The sequence below is a fragment of the Oncorhynchus keta genome, chromosome 10 (assembly GCF_023373465.1).
Source record: "Oncorhynchus keta strain PuntledgeMale-10-30-2019 chromosome 10, Oket_V2, whole genome shotgun sequence".
Lineage (NCBI taxonomy): Eukaryota > Metazoa > Chordata > Actinopteri > Salmoniformes > Salmonidae > Oncorhynchus > Oncorhynchus keta.
Genome location: NC_068430.1, coordinates 28092035 through 28112301, shown reverse-complemented (window position 1 = coordinate 28112301; position 20267 = coordinate 28092035). Strand labels below are relative to the sequence as shown.

Sequence of the window (20267 nt, the reverse complement as noted above, 5' to 3'; positions counted from 1 at the left end):
ATTGCACTTTTTTTAAATGTTAATTTATGGACAGCCAGGGGCACACTTCAACATTCAGACATCATTTACAAATGAATCATGTATGTTTAGTAAGTCTGTAGTTCTTTAAAGTATTTTTTACGTAAGTACATTACATAACTGTGTATATTATGTAGGCAGTGGAAGTGAGAAAATTATGTGTACTGACCAGACAGCAGTAATAAAATAAATTGTGAAAGATTTATTATCAAAGGAAATAAAACGTAACCTAATTTATAGTCTATTAACATTTTTTTAAAAATCAAACTACACTATCTGTGAATAGTTGCTTAGCAGAACATAATGGTCTTCAGTACTAAGGTCATGATGGCGGTCCACATGTTACAATCTATGTGTACTATTATGTCAGTAATGAAATGAAATAATGACAAACTCCAAATAAATAAAGTCCCAATAAAAGCTACAGCACATGGCCCTTAAAATATCACAAAATTGGTTTAGGGTAGAGTTAAATATTCCTATAAAACAAAGCAATTAATCAATTTAGTTCAGTAACCAATTTTGAAGATCTGTATTAACATTTTTCATCTTAAAAGTATTTTACGCTGTCTAACAGCCGAGTACATGTCAAACCACGCTGGAATGTCAAATTCTTTCATAACAGTTTGTTCATTCTTGTTTCCTATTCCATCCTGTCTCCACATCTTCAAATGGTTCACATTCAAATGGCCAACAAATTTCTCAGTGTTCAGAAGGCACCCATTGGCTACTGTTTCTCAGAGTAAGAACCAGGAAGTGGCCAGATCCAGGTCTTGGCACTGGAACTGCTGCAGCAGATCAGTTCAGGCTACAATGATTCCGTAGCCAGGGATGTGTGTATCATTGATTGTAAAGAGCTCATGCTTGTGTATGACCACAATGGTATTGTGTAATTTAAAGTTCAATGTTTCTGGGAAGGCACAGAGATGCATAGGCGATCACTCAGTAGGTTTGTACACTTTGCACAGATTGCCAGCTGTGGATGGTAGGAGTTGGCAGAGTCTCCAGTATCCAACAGTTAGTGGTTTAGCAAGTTCACATTAAGGCTTAATCTTCCACAGCTGTAAGAGAGACAACAAAGAGGGCACATTTAAAAACCCAGCATATATACTCACTTTTGGAAGTTAATGCACATGTGCCAGGAGGAAAACAACTCTGACAAAGGTGAAGATTCACTGTATGGCAAAAATATTAGTGTTAAGCAACAGCATTGTAGGATTAGACGTGTCTCCACTCACTCGGATGTTGAAACCGAGCAGGTCGCTGACCACAGCGGAGACTGCAGACAGGATGACCACACGTGTGATGTTATAGATGAGAGGATTCACAGTCAGCCCCAGCAGTCGGAAGGGGGTGTCAAGCTCCTGTAAAAGGGTTGGTATGAAAACCCAGTCAGAGATGCTTTCACTGCACGTTATGCTGAATAAACAACTACCAGCCCAGTAGATTATTTTCTATTTATTATGCTACATTTTTTTGACCCCCCTTTTCTCCCAAATTGGTAGTTACAGTCTTGTCCCATCGCTGAAACTTCCGTACGGACTTGGGAGAGGTGAAGGTCGAGAGCCGTGCGTCCTCCGAAACACAACCCCGTCAAGCCGCACTGCTTCTTGACACAATGTCGCTTAACCCGGAAGCCAACCACACCAATGTGTCGGAGGAAACACCTGGTGACCATACACCTGGCGACCGTGTCAGTGTGCATGCGTCTGGGAGGACATCCTGGCCGGCCAAACCCTCCCCAAACCCGGACGACGCTGGGCCAATTATGCGTCGCCTCATGGATCTCCCGGTTGCGGCCGGCTGCGATACAGCCCGGTATCAAACCTGGATCTGTAGTAACGCAGCTAGCACTGCGATGCAGTTCCTTAGACCGCTGTGTTACTCGGGAGGCCTCTCAGCTCAGTAGATTTGACTAAAGTCAAAAGAGTCATGATGGGCTGAAGTTGAGAGACATCCTTACTTTCATTAGTTTTGTTGCAAGCTTCAGAACATTGTTCACTATGTTCAAATTTTCTTTCTTGTTGGGCTTCTTTTCCATCTTAAGATACAAGTTGATCTGAAATAAGAAAATAATTGAGGGAGATGTATTAATAAAGTTTTTGCTTCAATAGAGTTGTAGCATAGATTTTTGTATCATACTTTTATTCTGAAACTATATTGAGTCATTATTACTGACAGTACCCCTTTAAGACTTTTATTGCAAAGCACTTAATTATTCCCAGAAGGCACCTGTGCATGTCCAGAGGGAAAGAGAAGAGCTTTGATGTTGATGTGAATCCTACTTGGCTGCGTTCTTGTGATCGGAGAACTACTTTACCCGTTGTAACCGTGTGACCCACACGTCCTCCAGAGGAGATTGAATATAATATCCATAATCAAGAAATGAAGGTCGCAGAGGTGCTTGGTGTAGCTAGTATTAGCAACGCGTTTCTCCATCCAAGGCAGTAAACTATGGTGCATGTCTCAGCTAACATACGTTGTTGTGAGTAGACTTTTGGTAAACGTGTCCAAAGAGGACATTTGAAACATCACTAGCTTAATATCAATAGATGTGCTATGTTAAAGTAGTGAACACTCAACGGACATCATGCATTCATTGGCCACAAACGACATCAATCAAGTTCTCTCAAACATCAAAGAGACACGCACATGCATTTCACTACTGCATTGAACTACCCCATTGTTTCTAGAAGCTTCTCCACGTGGAATACCCAGTTGTAGCTGGCTGTGCAACACATTTGGCAGAAAATTGTTTTCATCAGATGACAACAGAAGGGTAACACTATTTGGCTTGCAGCCACACAAGTTAGCTTACAATGAAAAAGTAAGGTATTTTTTGCAAAAACGATGCATGGCCATATTTCTAATGTTTATCACAAAAAGAATGTAGCTGCCTAGATTTCCTGAAGTTAATCTTGCATTTTAACTTGCTACCAGAGAAAAACTAGACCGGAGGAAAGTACCAGAGAAAAGTAGCCTACATCAGTCAGAACGCTGTCTGGTGATCCAATGACAAGAGCAAAGATATTTCATCCGAGTGTAGAAGTGCAACTGATGCACGAAATAAGTCCTTTTCCATTCATGATTTGGAGCGAACCCTGACTGAAGCCGAGCAGAATTTACAAGAAGAAGCATTTTAAAATCTGTGTTTATAAAATGCAGCATATTTTTTTTTCTATATTTCCCTTTCTGTGTAAAAAAATGCAGAATCCTACGTTAATGCGAACCCTGATTTTGTGTGTGTGTGTGTGTATGTAGCAGGGGGCCTTACCTGTTCGGTAAGCAGCACTGACACGTTGCTGTATTTACAGTTGGTCTCGGAGCCCAGGGTGGCCAGGCGGAGCAGGAAGAGGATGAGAGAGGAACCCCACACCATGAGCTCCCAGTTGGTCTCAGAGTCCAGGAATGTGTGGTGACTGTTTAGGAGCTGGCAGTTAGATATAGGAAATGAGTACTCATTATCTTAAATCTATTCTGTTTGTACAGGTTGGAGCTTAACAAATGCACATTCGGTCTTACAACAGGTATTTTTTTATGTGGATGGTAAATCATGGTGTGTTTACTGGAATCTTGTGTATTTATCAAACAAAGTATACTCTTTTTATAGATATGTCTGACCTGTGTACACAAGATGAAGGCGATAGAAAGGGCCAGGAGGAATATGGAGGAGACGATGACATCAACAGAACGCTGGGGCCCACGTCTCTGTGGTTAATAGGAAAAAATATTTGGGGACATTTCAATGAGGGCAGGGGCTTCATCCTCCCCTAGTGGCAAAACCATACGCTGAAGTAAAGGCATCTGAGTAGTGAGAAGAACTCAGACCTTGAGGAAGGAGCGGAGTGACAGCCACATCTTAATGTTCTGCACATTCTTCAGCCTGAAGTGGGGGATTTCCGACTTTTTGGCCTTTCGTGCTGATGTGATGTGGTTGAAGAGTTTGGCGAAAACAAGCCTCTGTTGAAAGAGAAACAGCCACACCATTTACAGCGTATTCATTGTGTTGTAGTGAGTCTACAACAGTGGGACTAACATGCTGACCTGTTTGTAGGTCCTCTCTGCCACACACATCATGAAGAAGAAGAGGCCTGTAAGGCAGAGCCTCTCCACAGTGGTGATGAAGAGGAAGGCGTAGGTCTTGGCGTTGGGCGGCCCCACCGCCATGACAGCCAGCTCAGCCAGAGACAGGGAGCTCAGGTGTGTCATGTCCAGCCGCTGTGCCAGGCGGAAGCCAAAGGGAAGCAGCACCAGTGTGGCAGTGACCAACCCCCCCAGGGCTAGGTAACCCATGCCCTGCTCCACCACCTTCACCTACAGAGAAGATATCACCTCTGTTAGGAGGACAGAGTTATGGGGCACAGAGTACAGAGCCAGTATGGTGTTTCTATTTAAGAAACCCATTCCAGCCCTAAAGCATTACACACCAGAATTCACTTTGTATTGAACGTGTGTTAATTGTACCAAAATGGCATCAGTGAGTGTAATGAAGTGGTCATAGGAGGTGTACCCGTGTGAGGATGATCCCACTGATCTCCAGTACTGACATGTCTGCTTTCTTGCACTCCCCCTGCTCCCAGATGATGGCACTGACCCGGTCTCTGGATGGGTGGCACGCCTGCAGCCACGATAGTTGGCCATGTGAGGAGAAAAAGTTGGTGTGCTGATATACTAAGCCTTTTTGAGGTTACATATTAGGTGACAGGGTATGGTGGTGTAGACCCACCTGCTGTAGGTTCTCATCATCACTGCTGAGAGTGGTGGATGGGGGAAGAGTCAGGCCAGGGCAGTACCGCCCCTCCCCCTCACTGTCACTGCTGCCAGTGGAAACGGAGTCAGGCCCTTGAAGAAGATCCTCCCACATAGTATCATCTGTGTCAGAGGCCGGGCGCGAGCCCTCGATCCTCAGGTGCTCCACTTCACGAGGGTTCACCTTAGTGTCCTTGGCACCTCCACTACTTTCCTCCTGTGCAAATAATAGGACTGGTCAAACTAAATGTCCACCTTTCACTCAGGCAACAAAGAGCAGGACTCACTGTCTTAGGGTTTACCTCAGGTGGTGAGGGATTTGAGAAGGAGTGAAGGTGTCTCTTCCTGAGGACAGTGGTAGGTGTTGGTCCAGCTACACTAGTGGGTGGTTTTGCTTCCTTATCATCCTCTTCACTGGAAAGCTCATCAGAGGCCCCAAAGCCTGACTTTCTCTGATTTGTCTGGACAACATCAAAAACAGAAATAGAATTAGCTGGATAAAACAGCAAATCCAGTGTCCCAAAATGTAAATCACAGACAAAAACCCAGCCTTACAACCCGCTATACAAGTTTGCTAAGGCAACGCAAAGGAAACAAATTTTGACATTTGAAAAAAAGGAAAAACTGGAACTCTGTTAATGACTGCTTGACTCAAACAGTCATTGTTTTATCAGGTAAAGGATCTGATCATTGTTTGTTTGGCCTTACCCTTCTCTCCTCTGATCTGTACAACCTTTGGTTTTCCTCCAGCTGCCAAAGCTGCAGCTCAGTGTCACCATCGTTCCCCTGTCCCTCTGTCCTCTTCAATCCTTTACCCTTCCTTAGCCTGAATGAAGGGTGAGAAAACAAGGGAACCTGTTATACAGTGTGGGAGCAGTTTGCGCAAGTGTATAAAAGGGTGTGTACCATGTTTGTGAACAGCATGTGTGTGTGTGTGTTACTAGCAATAAGAACCATACCTCCTCCTGCGTGCAGGGCTGGTGCTGCTGCTGGTGACAGGACTGACTGAAGGGCTCCGGTTGGACTCTGTGGACACTATCTGGCAGTGCACTGTCCCCAGCAATAACATAAGACACATAGGCCCCAACTGCTCACTAGCACTGGCTGCAGGAACCTCTACGTACAACATTGCTGCTGCCACTACAGAGAGAAAGCCATTAATATACTATTTAGGGGACTGAGAGTTACAGACCCATTTAGGTTTATGAAAAAGAATATTGGATTCCACAGCATACATCTGCATCATTCCTAAAGTAATGTTAAGGTGAGAGGTGAGTTTACCTTGCATGAAGTAGAGCAACAGGATACAGGTAGAAATGGACCTGGAGGTCACCTGGATCCACCACTGGAAGAAGAAGGGGAAGAGGAGCACCCTGACCAGGCCCTTACGGGTCAATGCCGTCCATGGACTATTGGGCTTGGCCTTGCCGAATGTAGACCCTGAAAAAGAAGAGAGACAATCTATAGCGTTGCATGCACCATATCCATCCAATAAGCAAATAGTGCAAATGAGCATACATATACACCTTGTAATAAATGGATACTCACCTCTTACTAAATCAACATCAATGAGGTCTGGCTTGACATGACCGGACCTCTTTGGTTTACAGTCCATGTCCTGTGTGAGAGACAGTTATCTTTCTAACAAATACTGATCACATATGACATTAATCTAATTGCTGGTGAAATATGAGCATATTAGACCAAACATCATGAACTTACATTAAGTTCAGCCTGTTCCAGAGACTTCTCCCAAACCTGCTGATCATATGCACCGATCTGTTGACACATGGACACACTTCAGTTTTATTATACCATGTAAGGGATTTTAGACCCTCATTACATTGTCAGTAAGTCCAGCATGTCTTACCTTCTCTTGATACCATGCTATTCTCGCCATTGTCTTATGATTGTGGTGAACACTCAGTGTCAGGTCATTTCAGAGGGGACACAGGGACAGATAAGATCTGGCTGCAACCCAGGCTTGTGTAACAACAAAAACAAAGGAGAGAACATTAGAGATTAAGCAAAAACAATGACATTGTGGAGTACAATGGGCCTTTCCACAACATGTTCACTCAATACCAGAAATTACCACTGCTAGCTAATTGTAGCACTCCATTGTGCTGCATGTACAATTGTTACCCCCATTACAAAAAATAACTATATAGAAATTCAACTCATCTCAATTTAGCCCAAATGATAATGTGGTTGAAGATAGGTGATACAATTGTTCAACTGTGTTCAGGTGAAACTCTGTACTAGTGATCATTCTAAAAACAGCCAGTAAAACCATTATCCCGGAGCAGTATCATCAAGCGGGATGTCGCAGTGTGATTTGCAAACTAGCTCTGCTTCGCCATCATTCATGCAACCTCGGCTATACTTTTCAACTCGTACAAAACACGTTTGAACTTGCCACCATTCAAAATAGGTAAACAGATTCGTGCCACATTTACATTATATAGATTAGAAAGAAGTAACGTTAGCAAGTTAGCTACCATTAAACAAAGAGTTATCTCGCCAGCTCTTCTTCAGCCCAGGAGTGGCGCGCGGCTCGACGACGTTAACTATCCAGTTAACGTGAGCAGCATCTCACCTGTAGGGATTTCAATGATTTATGAGTAACTATCTTATACTGCAGTTATCAAAACGATTTCACCAATCGTTGCTATCAGTTGTATTTGAAGTCGAATTCCCAGGAATGCACACCGAAACAACTATTTTTAGGCTCTTGCACTTCCTTTTTCCGGGTTGATCGGAGCCTGCTTGTTTGTTGACATTTCTGTCAGAACTGTCAAATCTGTGCAGCCAACCGCTGCGCGTGTGGCCTGTGGAAACTCCACATTCCAATGGAAAACCTGTGACAGCTAGAGCGTACTCTACAATAAAATATATGCGTATGGAATACAGTAAAAAATAAATATCTACATAGAACAGAATAGAACATATTTTTTTTATTTTTTTTTGTAAATATTATGTAATATAATGTTTACATACCCTACATTATTAATCTCATATGTATACGTATATATACATATGTGCCATTTATATATATGTGCCATTTAGCTGACGCTTTTATCCAAAGCGACTTACAGTCATGTGTGCATACATTCTACGTATGGGTGGTCCCGGGAATCGAACCCACTACCCTGGCGTTGCAAGCGCCATGTTCTACCAACTGAGCCACAGAAGGACCACGTATATACTGTACTCTATATCATCGACTGCATCCTTATGTAATACATGTATCACTAGCCACTTTAACTATGCCACTTTGTTTACTTTGTCTACATACTTATCTCATATGTATATACTGTACTCGATACCATCTACTGTATCTTGCCTATGCCGCTCTGTACCATCACTCATTCATATATCTTATGTACATATTCTTTATCCCCTTACACTTGTGTCTATAAGGTAGTAGTTTTGGAATTGTTAGCTAGATTACTTGTTGGTTATTACTGCATTGTCGGAACTAGAAGCACAAGCATTTCGCTACACTCGCACTAACATCTGCTAACCATGTGTATGTGACAAATACAATTTGATTTGATTTGATTTTATTAATTTCCATTGCATTTCATATAGCTATTTAACAAAAAGAAGTATAGCTGCTGTATTTGCTGTCTATCTTCACAGCTCCTGCTTGTCCAATATAATGAATGATAATATAGTTTCAAACCTCAGGTCAGACTAGTTCAATCTAAAATCCTGAAAACTGTAAATCATTTATTTACACAAATAAATAAAATGCCTATAACAAGTAGGGTACATAGGCATAATCACACAAATTAATCACAGCAAAACCCTCCATGAGGTATTAATAGCCCCAGAAAAATAAAATAAATCTGCCCAGAATTTTGGGAGCATTTTACATCTTGTCATTGGAGTCCTGGGTGTCAACTGATGGCTGCTCTTGGTCAGCTGCCACGCACACCAACTTACTCTTGACCTTCTTATTGGAACTGATGATGAAAAAGGGGCTGAGACAGGCATAACAGGAGGAGAAGAAGATCTTCATGTCAGCTACCACTGGAGACACCTTATCTACCGTCAGCATGTAAATCCAGATGATATTGTCTATGCCGAAGAATACAACATACAACACCACCAGGGTGATCACTGTCTTGGCAGCCCTAGTCTCAGCTCCTCCACCCTGGGATGATCGTCGGATGCTTCTCACCTGGAGGCTGTGACGGTGGAGGAGGAGAAGGATGTAGCCACTGGACCACAACATGAGCCCCACAAAGACAAAGTCCCGTGTAGAGACAACCACTCCATTGATCTTGTAGGACAGCCTGTCCCTGAAGTCCACATGGCAGAAGCCCAGGTTGAGGGTGAAGGCAGGCACCGTGCCGTTGCGAGGGGCAATAGAGAAAAGTGGAGCTGCGAAGCATACAGCCATGTTGAAGAGCCACAGCCCTGCGATGGTGGGCACGATGAGCCTGGGAAGCCGGGCCTTAAGCCTGGACAAACAGGGTCCACCTGCAGGGGCGATGGTCACTGCCTGGAACACACTGAGCATACAGGTGATGCACACTGACAGAGCCCGAGAGATGCGGTAGGTGTAGATGACCACCTTGCAGCCCGGGTCATTCAGCAGGTCACGCAGGCCAAACACAGTCATAGTCTGGGGGACGCAGCGGGTGAGGAGCAGCAGCAGGTCAACGAAGGCTAGGTGGCAGAGAATTATGTCCACAGGCTGGAGTCGGTACTCAGAGTAGACAACCTGGGTGTAGGCCAGCAGCACCAGGGTGTTCCCCAGGAACCCTAACCCTGTTTGCAACAGGAAGGACACCCCTTTGATGGTGACACAGAGATCCAACATGATACTTAACTTGGGTACCACACTGAAGAATAGAGACAGAAAATGAAGTTTGTTAAACAGATTTATGAATACACCAACTGTGAACAAATGTTACTTATTGCACTCTCTATTAGACTAGGATTGCAGAAGCATATTCTTACCTGCAACTATTGATAAAGAAGCATGAACACAGTATTGAGCATTCATTGTGGTTAATTGCCCCTGTAATTTCAATATATAGCATGTTCTAGTCTGTGGGGATTATTAGGGGACAACATTAGAACACTCACCCCACCCCACCTAAAGATGTAAGAACCACTACAATATGTAAACAAGAATAAGAACAACTCTACATTTTTTTGAAGGCAGAAATCAATGGCCATATTCTATTGAAAATTCAATTAAATTTTTTTAAAGTAATAATTTGGCAAAACTAGTCAAGGGGTAAGATTCAGTCTTAGTGTTCCCATACCCCAGCAGAGGTTTTTGTTATTGTTGATGTAAAAGCAGCTTGATGAAGCTATTAGGAAGTCATTTAGAGGTTTTAACATGCACAGCTGGCCTCTTACACTGCTCTCCTCTGTTCTCTCCTGTCCTGGGAGTATGTCACCTTGGCACACAGCAGCACAGGTCATTATCCAGCAATAACAGATGTCTGTTCTAATTGGGAGCAATGGGAGAGTAACCTTATATTCTGATGTTCTATTCTCTATTCTTAATACTGCGTTATTCACCTACGCTCTTAGAAAAAAAGGGTTCCAAAAGGGTTCTTTGCAGAGGGATAAGATTCTACCAAGAACCGTTTTGATCAGAAGAACCCTTTTTGGAAGACAAGGGTTCTTTGTAAGGCAAAGGGTTCTACAGAGAACCTTTAACTTCCTAAGAACCGTTTTTGGAAGAAAGGGTCCTTTGATGATTCTTTGGAAGGCAAGAAGGGTTCTACATAAAAGCATATTTAATATTTCCCAGCATGTTCTATTGCAGTGAGATTTTCAAAATTCTTAGTGTAATATGTGTTTTTGCATTTACATTGATTGGTTAATACATTTTTTGCTGCACAAAGATAAATACCATACAGTTTTCTAAACTAACCCAATCGGTTGGATTAATTTCACCCATTACTGAGATGGTTGTTCCAGGTTAGATGAATGAGGCTCAGTATTCAATATTCCCTACCTGGCAGTCATACTGAATGCAGGTTGAGGGTGATTAACAATTTCACTTGTTGGATATCCTGACTATGGCTGGATTCCATTAGGAATTACATATCACTTTGCAAGCCAGCATAATGTGACTTGCAGGCCTGATGTGGCCAGTAAACCTGTGTTAGGGTATAACTAGGCCCTCAAAGAAAGGCCTTATGATACACAGTATATCATGTATTGCCATAGATAATAACATTTTAAAGGCAAATAAGGCTGTTGGAATCGTTCATAGTGGGTTCTAGAAATAACCATATACAGTGTTTTTTTTAAAGAACCCTACACAGAGGGTTCTAGATAGAACCATCTGTAAAGGGTTCTACCCAGCACCAAAAGGGTTAACCTATGGGGACAAACCGAAGAACCCTGTATGGTTCTACTTAGAGTTTTCCAAAACAATCATCCTGTTCCACCAATACTCTTCTGCACTATGCAATCCAGACAGTGTACATTTGTAATTAAGTGTTGCTCCAATAATGTGTCATTTAGACTGCACAGCCCTTTGACCAATAGTCAAACTTAGAAGAAAGTCAACCAATACTGAAGAATCATTGATAAAGGCGAAGGTGACATTTTAATTTAATTTGCTAAACACATCCTGGAAGCACTCTCTGGGTTACATAATGTAAAGAAGGTGTTATTTCCCCATGTGTGTATCAAAATGTTTGTATGAGTACAGGACTAATTAAAGAGCAGGCTCATGCATGTTCTTCTCTGGGGATTTGATCATGTGTTCCGAGTCAGTGAGCAGATAGTTTTAATGTGTTTCCTCCAAAGACCAGACCCCCCCGCTTCTAATTACTTTATTGATTCATTATTCATTGCCTCAAAGAGGTTGTCACAAACTACAGATGACTGTTGAAAATCTCTAAAAGCTACTCTGTTCACCAAGTTATTTACTCTCCTGTCCTATTTCTTCTGCCACCCTCCTCGTATCCCCATCGCTCTCTGTGGGAGACATTATGTCTTATTAAAGACTAATGAGGAGGGGTAGAGGTGTACACTAATATGTATACACTCCTTGGAGTGGGATCCACTTACAGAAAGATATATATTTTTATTAACTTCTTATATGTTTTTATAGAGCATGGTGTCTTGCTTCAGCATCACTTTAATCTCTGACAGAGGTGACAATGACAGTGAGACGTCAATGACATCAATAACAACATACAGGAACTCAAGTCCTTCTGTTCACCTGACTTAGAATTAGTCACAATCAAATGTCGACGGCATTATCTACCAAGAGAATTCTCTTCAATTATAATCACAGCCGCATATATCCCCCCCAAGCAGACACATCGATGGCCCTGAACAAACTTTATTTGACTCTATGTAAACTGGAAACCACATATCCTGAGGCTGCATTCATTGTTGCTGGGGATTTTAACAAGGCTAATCTGAAAACAAGACTCTCTAAATTCTATCAGCATATCGATTGTGCAACCAGGGCTGGTAAAACCCTGGATCATTGTTATTCTAACTTTATTCTAACGACGCCCTCCTTTCGGAAAAGCTGACCACGACTCCATTTTGTTGCTCCTGCCTATAGACAGAGACTAAAACAGGAAGCTCCCGCGCTCAGGTCTGTTCAATGTTGGTCCGACCAATCAGATTCCACGCTTAAAGATTGCTTCGATCACATGGATTGGGATATGTTCCGCATTGCGTTAAACAACATTGACGAATACACTAATTGGGTGAGCGAGTTTATTAGCAAGTGCATCGGAGATGTCATACCCACAGCAACTATTAAAACATTCCCAAACCAGAAACCGTGGATTGATGGCAGCATTCTCACGAAAATGAAAGCTTGAACCACTGCTTTTAACCAGGGCAAGGTGACCGGAAACATGACCGGATACAAACAGTGTAGCTATTCCCTCCACAAGGCAATCAAACAAGCTAAGCGTCAGTATAGAGACAAAGTAGAGTCGCAATTCAACGGCTCAGACACAAGATGTATGTGGCAGGGTCTGCAGTCAATCACAGATTACAAAAGGAAAACCAGCCCTGTCGCGGACCAGGGTGTCTTGCTCCCAGACAGACTAAAAAACGTCTTTGCTCGCTTTGAGGACAATACAGTGCCACTGACACGGCCCGCTACCAAAACCTGCGGTCTCTCATTCACTGCAGCTGACAGTAAAACATTTCAATGTCTTAACCCTCGCAAGGCTGCAGGCCCAGAAGGCATCCCCAGACGCTTGGAGCATGTGCAGACCAGCTGGCTTTTGTGTTTACGGATATATTCAATCAATCCTTATCCCAGTCTGCTGTTCCCACATGCTTCAAGAGGGCCACCATTGTTCCTGTTCCCAAGAAAGCTAAGGTAAGTGAGCTAAATGACTACCGCCCCGTAGCACTCACTTCCGTCATCATGAAGTTCTTTGAGAGACTAGTCAAGGACGATATCACCTCCACCCTACCTGACACCCTAGACCCACTCCAATTTGCTTACCGCCCCAATAGGTCCACAGACGACGCAACCGCAACCACACTGCACACTGCCCTAACCCATCTGGACAAGAGGAATACCCATGTGAGAATGCTGTTCATCGACTACAGCTCAGCATTTAACACCACAGTACCCTCCAAACTCTTCATCAAGCTTGAGACCCTGGGTCTCGACCCCGCCCTGTTATCTGGGTGAGGGTAGGTAACAACATCTCCACCCCGCTGATCCTCAACACTGGGGCCCCACAAGGGTGCATTCTGAGCCCTCTCCTGTTCTCCCTGTTCACCCACGACTGCATGACCATGCATGCCTCCGACTCAATCATTAAGTTTGCAGACGACACTACAGTGGTAGGCTTTATTACCAACAATGACGAGACGGCCTACAGGGAGGAGGTGAGGGCCCTTGGAGTGTGGTGTCAGGAAAATAACCTCACACTCAACATCAACAAAACAAAGGAGATGATCATGCACTTCAGGAAACAGCAGAGGGAGCAACCCCTATCCACATCGACAGGACAGTAGTGGAGAGGGTAGTAAAGTTTTAAGTTCCTCGGCGTACACATCACGGAAAAACTGAATTGGTCCACCCACACAGACAGCGTGGTGAAGAAGGTGCAGCAGCGCCTCTTCAACCTCAGGAGGCTGAAGAAATTTGGCTTGTCACCAAAAGCACTCACAAACTTTTACAGATGCACAATCGAGAGCATCCTGTTGGGCTGTATCACCGCCTGGTATGGCAACTGCTCCGCCCACAACCGTAAGGCTCTCCAGAGGGTAGTGAGGTCTGCACAACGCATCACCAGGGGCAAACTACCTGCCCTCCAGGACACCTACACCACCCGATGTCACAGGAAGGCCATAAAGATCATTAAGGACAACAACCACCCAAGCCACTGCCTGTTCACCCCGCTATCATTCAGAAGGCGAGGTCAGTACAGGTGCATCAAAGCAGGGACCGAGGGACTGAAAAACAGCTTCTATCTCAAGGTCACCAGACTGTTAAACAGCCACCACTAACATTGAGTGGCTGCTGCCAACATACTGACTCAACTCCAGCCACTTTAATAATATAAAAATTGATGTAAAAAATGTATCACTAGCCACTTTAAACAATGCCACTTAATATAATGTTTACATACCCTACATTACTCATCTCATATGTATATACTGTACTCCATACCCTCTACTGCATCTTGCCATCTTTATGTAATACATGTATCACTAACCACTTTAAACAATGCCACTTGTATATGTTTACATACCCTACATTACTCATCTCATATGTATATACTGTACTCTATACCATCTACTGCATCTTGCCTATGCCGTTCATATTCTTCCTTTCTTTACACTTGTGTGTATAAGGTAGTTGTTGTGAAATTGTTAGGTTAGATTACTCGTTGGTTATTGCTGCATTGTCGGAACTAGAAGCACAAGCATTTCGCTATGCTCGCATTAACATCTGCTTACCATGTGTATGTGACAAATAAAATTTGAAACATGCTCTTTGTTTCACTTGTTACTCATTTCATTACAAGCATCAATCACAAAGTAAAACAAACCACACAGTGCTCATATATTATGTCACGTTCTGACCATAGTTCTTTTGTGTTTTCCTTGTTTTAGTGTTGTTCAGGACGTGAGCTGGGTGGGCATTCTATATTGTGTGTCTAGTTTGTCCGTTTCTATGTATGGCCTGATAATGTTCTCAATCAGAGGCAGGTGTTAGTCATTGTCTCTGATTGGGAACCATATTTAGGTAGCTTGTTTTGTGTTGGGGTTTGTGGGTGGTTGTTTCCTGTCTTTGTGTTCTCTGCACCAGATAGGACTGTTTCGGGTTTTGCCACGTTTGTTATTTTGTATTTGTGTAGTGTTATCGTCTTTTATTAAACATGTTGAACACGAACTACGCTGCATTTTGGTCCTCTCCTTCGACGGAAGAAAGCCGTTACACATTATTTCTCAGTTTGGTGTAACTATTTTACTCCTCGGTCAGATATTTTTTTAATAGAGTACCACAGTATGAGTCATAATACCCATAAAACCCCAGGGGTCAAACAAGGAAATGGTTCCAATCGTTTTTCCGCCATTCATTTTTCCCGTAGGGGATTTTAGAAACACTTAAAAGAAGGACTGTGTTTTGTGTAGGCTTATCCTGGTGTGACGTTTTGATAACCGTGTAAATCCCTCTAGGACAAGGGGACTTTTATCAATAAATTTGCCTGTAATTAACAACTCAAAAGTTAAATTCTAATTAGCTACTAATGTGTTTATCGTAAAGAACTACAAATGCCATGATGATCTGGACAAGACTGCCAAATCGAGGCAAAGGTAAGAACCTCTGAATGAATTATCTAATGTTAGCTACATTTCGTAATGAATAAATTTATACATTTCGTGACAATTCTGTGAACTGTCTTCTGCAAGTTTTAAATTGACACAATACCTGTTAGCAAAGGTGTCAGCTAGAGATAACGTGCAGGGATTTGTAGTCTTCCATGATGTCTACTTTGATGCTAGCATTTTTAAATCAGAGTAAATAGAGCCCGAATACAATTGATAAAACTCACTTTGACCGAGAGAGATTGACATGGTTATCAAAACGTCACGCCAGGGTAAGCCTACAGAAAACAGACATTATTTGAAGTGTTTCTAAAAATTCCCTATGGGAATTGGATCCACTTCCCTGTTTGACCGCTAGGTTTTGTGTGTATTATTACACCTCCACTCTGGGGCTCTATGGCAGAAATTATACACTTATCTATCTTGTCACATCTTTCTCCACAGGGGGGCACTGTAGCCTTGTTGTTAGTCCTTACCTGGAACATAGCAGAAAGCAATTCAAAGGAACCATAGAAATAGAGCAGTAGATCTAGTCCATGAGTATTGAAAGTGACCGGTCTGGCTGGAAATGTATTGAGCCCATTGAGATACTTCTTGAGACCTAGAGTATATTTCCATTCTGGCTGACTGTCCTCAGTCCTAATCATATGTTTTGGTGCCATATGGACACAGCTGGAAAATATGCAGTCATCTGTATTGATATCAGGTAATTGGAGGGAGATGAAAGAGGAGCCTAAAGTCAGTGGACCATGCTGATCACTCCCTACGGCTACTGAACCACTCTAGGAGTATAAGAATACGAGGAAACTCACTAGACATGGGGACTTTGGTCTGTTTTACAAAGAGACTTGTGATCTACAGACTCCAACTGCATCATAAAGCATACCCCTCAGGTAAGATAATTGATGAATGCAATGGCCTTCTGAGATGATTGAATATATTGGCAAATACTAATAGGCCTATGACATATATTTTCATATCCTTCATCCCTGCAGCCATGGAATCAGAAGAGGTGGTCCGGGGAATGCTGTACCTGTCTCTCACTGTGGTTGGAGTTCCAGGAAACATTGCTGTCATCGTGGCATTCCTCCTGGCACGGTACCAGGAGCATCAGCTTCTTCCTGCTGACGCCATTGTGCTGCACCTGGCCTGTGCCAACCTGCTGGTGGTAAGCGTGCGCTGTCTGCTGGAGACCCTGGCCACCTTCCGCCTGGTCAACATCTTCGGGGATACGGGCTGCCAGGGGGTGATCTTTGTCTACCGTACGTCTCGCTCCCTCTCCATCTGGCTCACCTTTGTGCTGAGTGCCTACCAGTGCCTGAGCATCGCTACTCCCGGCTCCCGCTGGGCCTCCATCCGTGTCCTGGTGGCTCGCTACCTGGCAGTGATCTTCCTCACCCTTTGGGTCATCAATACCTCCATGAGCTCGGCAGCCATAGCCTTCTCCCTGGGCTCCTTGAATGACTCGGTCAACATGCAGCACAGCATTAATGTTCAATTCTGCTATGTTCGCTTTCCTACTATGCAGTCCAAACAGGTGAACGGGGCTGTCCAGGTAGGGAGGGATGTGGTACCTATGGGCATGATGACCCTGGCCAGTCTGGTCATCCTTTTGTTCCTGTACCGCTACAGCCAGCAGGTGAAGGGACTCCGCAGCAGCTCTGGGGCCAGCGGTGGGGCAGAGCAGCGGGCAGCTAAGGCTGTAGTGGCCTTGGTGACCCTGTATGTGGTCCTCTATGGGGTGGATAATGGACTGTGGGTATACACCCTCACCATGAGGAAGACCATGAACTCCTCACTGATCTCAGACCTGCGCATATTCTTCTCGTCGCTGTATGCAGCGCTCAGCCCCCTGGTGATCATAGCCACCAACAGGAAGGTGAACAGCAGGCTAAGGTGTGTGGTGCAGGAGAGGCCCGTTCAGGACAAAGTCACTACACTATCTACTGTGTGAGTTAGGGACTTATTGTAGTAAGATGGTAACAAAGATGAATAATGTTGATTATAAATTAATTATGTTGCTATTAGAATATGGAGTAGAAAACATATAGAGTATCTTGACCTCTTGTACTCACATTTTTTAAGAATACTTTTCTTCGGTTTAATATTGTTTAATATACTGTATAAAGTTAATGTTTGAGCTGATTTGATTATTATGTGGAAAAGTTGGTGGCAAGCTTGGATTGATGGAACTCAAATGTCATGAAACCAATATATTGCTACAAATGTGCCTAGAACATGCCTACAAATCAAAAAATGAGCATCGCAAGTAGTGTTTGAGCCTTTTCTATCAAAGTCCTATTAGTAAAATTGCCATGATATTAATCATTCCATATTTGTCCTGTTATCGCTTTGTTTGTTCATTCATTATGCTCCTTCATCTTAATTGGATGGAAACATTATAACTGGATGACTAACAGCACACTATAGCTGTCAAATGACTTCCAGCAGTCTCTTTCATTGTTATTAACAATTTGAATGAGGTCTGTGAAGCGTCACACTGTTATTGAAATGGATGTTAATTGCCCCACAGAGACCCAGGTACAGTCGCATGAGAAAACCAACTCTCTTTAGAACAAGAAAGATTCACTCTGAATATAAATATCTGATGTAAATGTGAAAAGGATGGTTTTCATTTATAGGTCAAATAATAAAGATGAGACTACTAAGATAATAGTATATGATTGGTTGACATTATAAATGTAGACATTTCCATCAAATTAGATGTTAGATTAAGTTGCATGAGCTGTTATCCCCTTGATTGACTGACTTGCTAGGGGTGATATTTGCCATTTGCATGTAGTTATATTCCACTTCCGGAATACAAGGGCTGAGTAAAATGGACTAGGAGGGGTGGGGTTAGGGGTGTCTGTATGACAACTTCAAAACCTCATGATTTATGTACAAAGAGTGAGTCATGAGTCATCAAATTGCAATTACTACAAACATTTGATGTATTCTTTGTAAGGGCTTTGAATTGTGTATACCCTAGCCACATATATTCTAATTTTGTGTGTTGGATGCAACTTGTTTTTTTAAAATGCATTTATAGCAGTAGACTATGGCAGGTCACAAACCTGCCATGAATGTATAATGTTAATGAACAAAAATCTGACCTTGCCCACCATGTTCGTGTAGAGATTGCAACTGTGTCATACACCAATCGATAAACATAAACATTACTTAAATCTAATGCAGGAAATAACACGTTATTCATGTTTGCACCTCTCTGTTAGGCTTTTACTGATGTTTCTGTCATAATGCTGTATCATAATCTGTAGCAACATACACTATGTCTGCAGTACAATGGTCCAAACTATTTTCCGAACAGGGCTAGATCTTGTCTGTAAATTCAGGTAAAATCCTGCTAAGTTACTGATTTGAGTCAAGATTCAGAGCAAAGAATCCAACTCTCCAAATATTTTCTCTTGATGATAAACTCCATGTTTCTTACTCTTCATACCACTGAAATCTGATTGGTTCATGACACAGACTCCGGTGGAATGAAGGATAGAATGCATGGATAATTCCAGTCAGCCTATGGATCTTTTCCTTCATTCGCCCCAATTCAAAGCAGAGTACTCCTTGGATCCTTGTCAGAAAACAAATCACAAAATTAGTCAAAATGGAACATTAGACACTGAGGAAAAACTGAGGAGTGAAGAATTACATACAGTTCACTCCATGTGTCTGTGTAATGTGTGTGGGCCTCTGTGTAGGTGTGCCAGCCTCTCACTGCACAAGATGCAACCTGCTCCTGTACTGTTCCATTCCTTCAGTGTGTTCCAGGCCCTGGTGAATGCCTTATCCCTGTTAGACATTGGTAGAGGTGGGGCTTAAGCTTCTGTGGCCCAGAGTCACATTGTTTTGTATGTAATGTTTTTTACTTTTACAATACTGAGTAGAATATGAGATTTCAATATCACGACTGCTACCTATCAATTAAATGGTTGAAGGTTTGGGTCACTGCATACCCTGTTTTAACATCGATACCGGAAGTCTCCAATCTGACTCACCTTACTGGAGATTGACTTTTCAACTCTTGGTTCTCGTTTGTTCCATATCTAAAAACAAAACAAAACACAAATATCAAACATCAAGCAACAGTTTCATCAAAATAAAAAAGATTTTAGATTTTATTTCTGAGTAATCATTGAAGGTAAACAAAAAGTAAAGACGATGTCTTCGAAAAGTTTCTGTAAATTTCCTTTGAAAGGTAAATTAAACGAAGTAGTCCAGATCAATCCTTTTCCTGAAGTGCCTGATGTCAGCCTCATTGTCTTTTCACCTGCCCTAAATAGAGGAATTTTAGCTTACAGCATGGACCAATGGCATTGCAGCAAAAAGAGCATGCCTCGCCCCCTCTATCTTAAAGGGATACTTCGGGAGTTTTGCAATTAAGTCCTTTATTTACTTCTCCAGAGTCTTACGTTAGTGCAATTGCTAACTAGCGTTAGCACAATGACTATCAGACTATGGGAACAGTTGTCCCTGTAGTCTTCCAGTCATTGCGCTAACGCTAATTAGCATTGGCTTGTGAATCTACCTCTAACTTCCTTAATATTGAACACAGAAACATGAAAATGGTATCAATGGTATTCATTGCCAAAATCCCGAAGTATCCCTTTAATACTGGTCCACACCCTAATATAGCCCTTGTGGCCAAATTCTGAATGACAGAACAGAAT

At 42.6% G+C, this 20267-nt stretch overlaps 3 protein-coding genes across 3 annotated transcripts; 1 reads left to right on the top strand and 2 right to left on the bottom strand.

Moving 5' to 3' along the window:
• Positions 1-200: 200 nt before the first annotated feature.
• Positions 201-7558, bottom strand: LOC118388465 (protein PHTF2-like). Its single transcript, XM_052526778.1, has 17 exons — positions 7269-7558; positions 6638-6750; positions 6490-6546; positions 6316-6385; positions 6049-6207; positions 5727-5907; positions 5476-5593; positions 5070-5228; positions 4729-4984; positions 4529-4650; positions 4063-4332; positions 3847-3978; positions 3640-3726; positions 3293-3448; positions 1982-2077; positions 1257-1382; positions 201-1079 (listed from the first exon to the last, which is right to left on the bottom strand). The coding sequence occupies exons 2-17, from the start codon at positions 6665-6667 to the stop codon at positions 1059-1061; spliced, it is 2040 nt and encodes a 679-aa protein (XP_052382738.1). The 5' UTR covers positions 6668-6750; positions 7269-7558; the 3' UTR covers positions 201-1058.
• A 529-nt stretch (positions 7559-8087) lies between these two features.
• On the bottom strand, positions 8088-9774 carry LOC118389468 (olfactory receptor class A-like protein 1). The gene is made up of 2 exons (XM_035779374.2): positions 9742-9774; positions 8088-9623 (listed from the first exon to the last, which is right to left on the bottom strand). Exon 2 carries the CDS (start codon positions 9599-9601, stop codon positions 8645-8647), a length of 957 nt encoding a protein of 318 aa, XP_035635267.2. The 5' UTR covers positions 9602-9623; positions 9742-9774; the 3' UTR covers positions 8088-8644.
• Positions 9775-16297: 6523 nt separating this feature from the next.
• On the top strand, positions 16298-19718 carry LOC118388464 (olfactory receptor class A-like protein 1). Its single transcript, XM_035777567.2, has 2 exons — positions 16298-16472; positions 16575-19718. The coding sequence occupies exons 1-2, from the start codon at positions 16397-16399 to the stop codon at positions 17531-17533; spliced, it is 1035 nt and encodes a 344-aa protein (XP_035633460.1). The 5' UTR covers positions 16298-16396; the 3' UTR covers positions 17534-19718.
• The last annotated feature ends 549 nt before the right edge of the window (positions 19719-20267 follow it).